Below are 1,013 nucleotides of genomic sequence, written 5' to 3'. Positions count from 1 at the left end.
GATACAACAGCATACACTCAATGGAATTGATGTTTCTTATATTTTAAATTTAGATGGAAATGCCAACAATGGACTGGAGGGATGAAATGTTTCAAATGCTGGTTGCTTTTGAACGTCAGGCCATTCATTCGTTGGGAAACATAAAATTGGCATTAACGCTCAGCGGCAAGTCAATCAATCCCAATTTCAAACAGTACTTCTTACAAGTCTCTAATGCTCGGTATGTATTGTATATGTTGATCATGCCTTTCATCTTTGAATTCACACGAATTTCCATAAACATTCACAGGTTGGAAGAAGCTTACCAATACTTTGAAAACAGCTCACAGATTGAGAACAGAGTATTTAACCACAACGCTATAGATTTGTTCGGTGCAACAAGTTCCAATCCGAATGAAAGTGGAAGTCAAGCGGAAACCAAAGAATTCATTCGGAAGATCGATTGCATTGAAATTGATGACTCAAGTGATGAAGAAGGCATCAGCAGAGTGCCAAGTAGGCTGGAAAGTACTTCGGTTGAATCTGTTCGCAATTTTACAACACAGCGACCCATAACGGCTACTATTATGGGTGGTCGATTGGACCAATATGAGAGTACTGGCACTTCGGCTAATAATTATGGTGAAATTCGTATTGGTTCGACTATAATAAGAGAGCGTACGATTATTCCAGAGAGCGGTTCATTCAATAGAAATCACCAATATGGATACAATGACTTTACGGATGCAAGTGAAGATAAGTTTATCATCCCAGCGATTATTGAAAACCAAGATACGAGATTTCATAACGAAAGTCGCACGAATGATGTTCAAGATGGAAGTGCTGTTGTGAACAGACGTACTTCCACCGTCACATCTAACAAGCGTCCAAAAGTTGTCGATGGCACCGAAATCAACATGACACGAAAATCATCAGCAGAAGGTGCATCGCGTTCGACTAAAAAGTCAATTCCATCAAACCACTTGGTGACGAAGAAGCGATTCCAGTGCAAATTTTGTGAATATTCCAACAAT

At 39.5% G+C, this 1,013-nt stretch overlaps 1 protein-coding gene across 1 annotated transcript; it reads left to right on the top strand.

Moving 5' to 3' along the window:
- Nucleotides 1-53: 53 nt before the first annotated feature.
- Nucleotides 54-996, top strand: LOC116341515 (the record flags this gene model as incomplete). Its single annotated transcript, XM_031768626.1, has 2 exons — nucleotides 54-220; nucleotides 290-996. Coding segments are annotated over 2 exons (874 nt in total), but the record flags the coding sequence as incomplete, so codon positions are not given.
- Between the last annotated feature and the right edge of the window lie 17 nt (nucleotides 997-1,013).

This window comes from Contarinia nasturtii, unplaced genomic scaffold, assembly GCF_009176525.2.
Source record: "Contarinia nasturtii isolate CC-2019 unplaced genomic scaffold, AAFC_CNas_1.1 Cnas_scaffold_736, whole genome shotgun sequence".
NCBI lineage: Eukaryota > Metazoa > Arthropoda > Insecta > Diptera > Cecidomyiidae > Contarinia > Contarinia nasturtii.
This window is presented reverse-complemented; position numbering and strand designations above follow the sequence as displayed.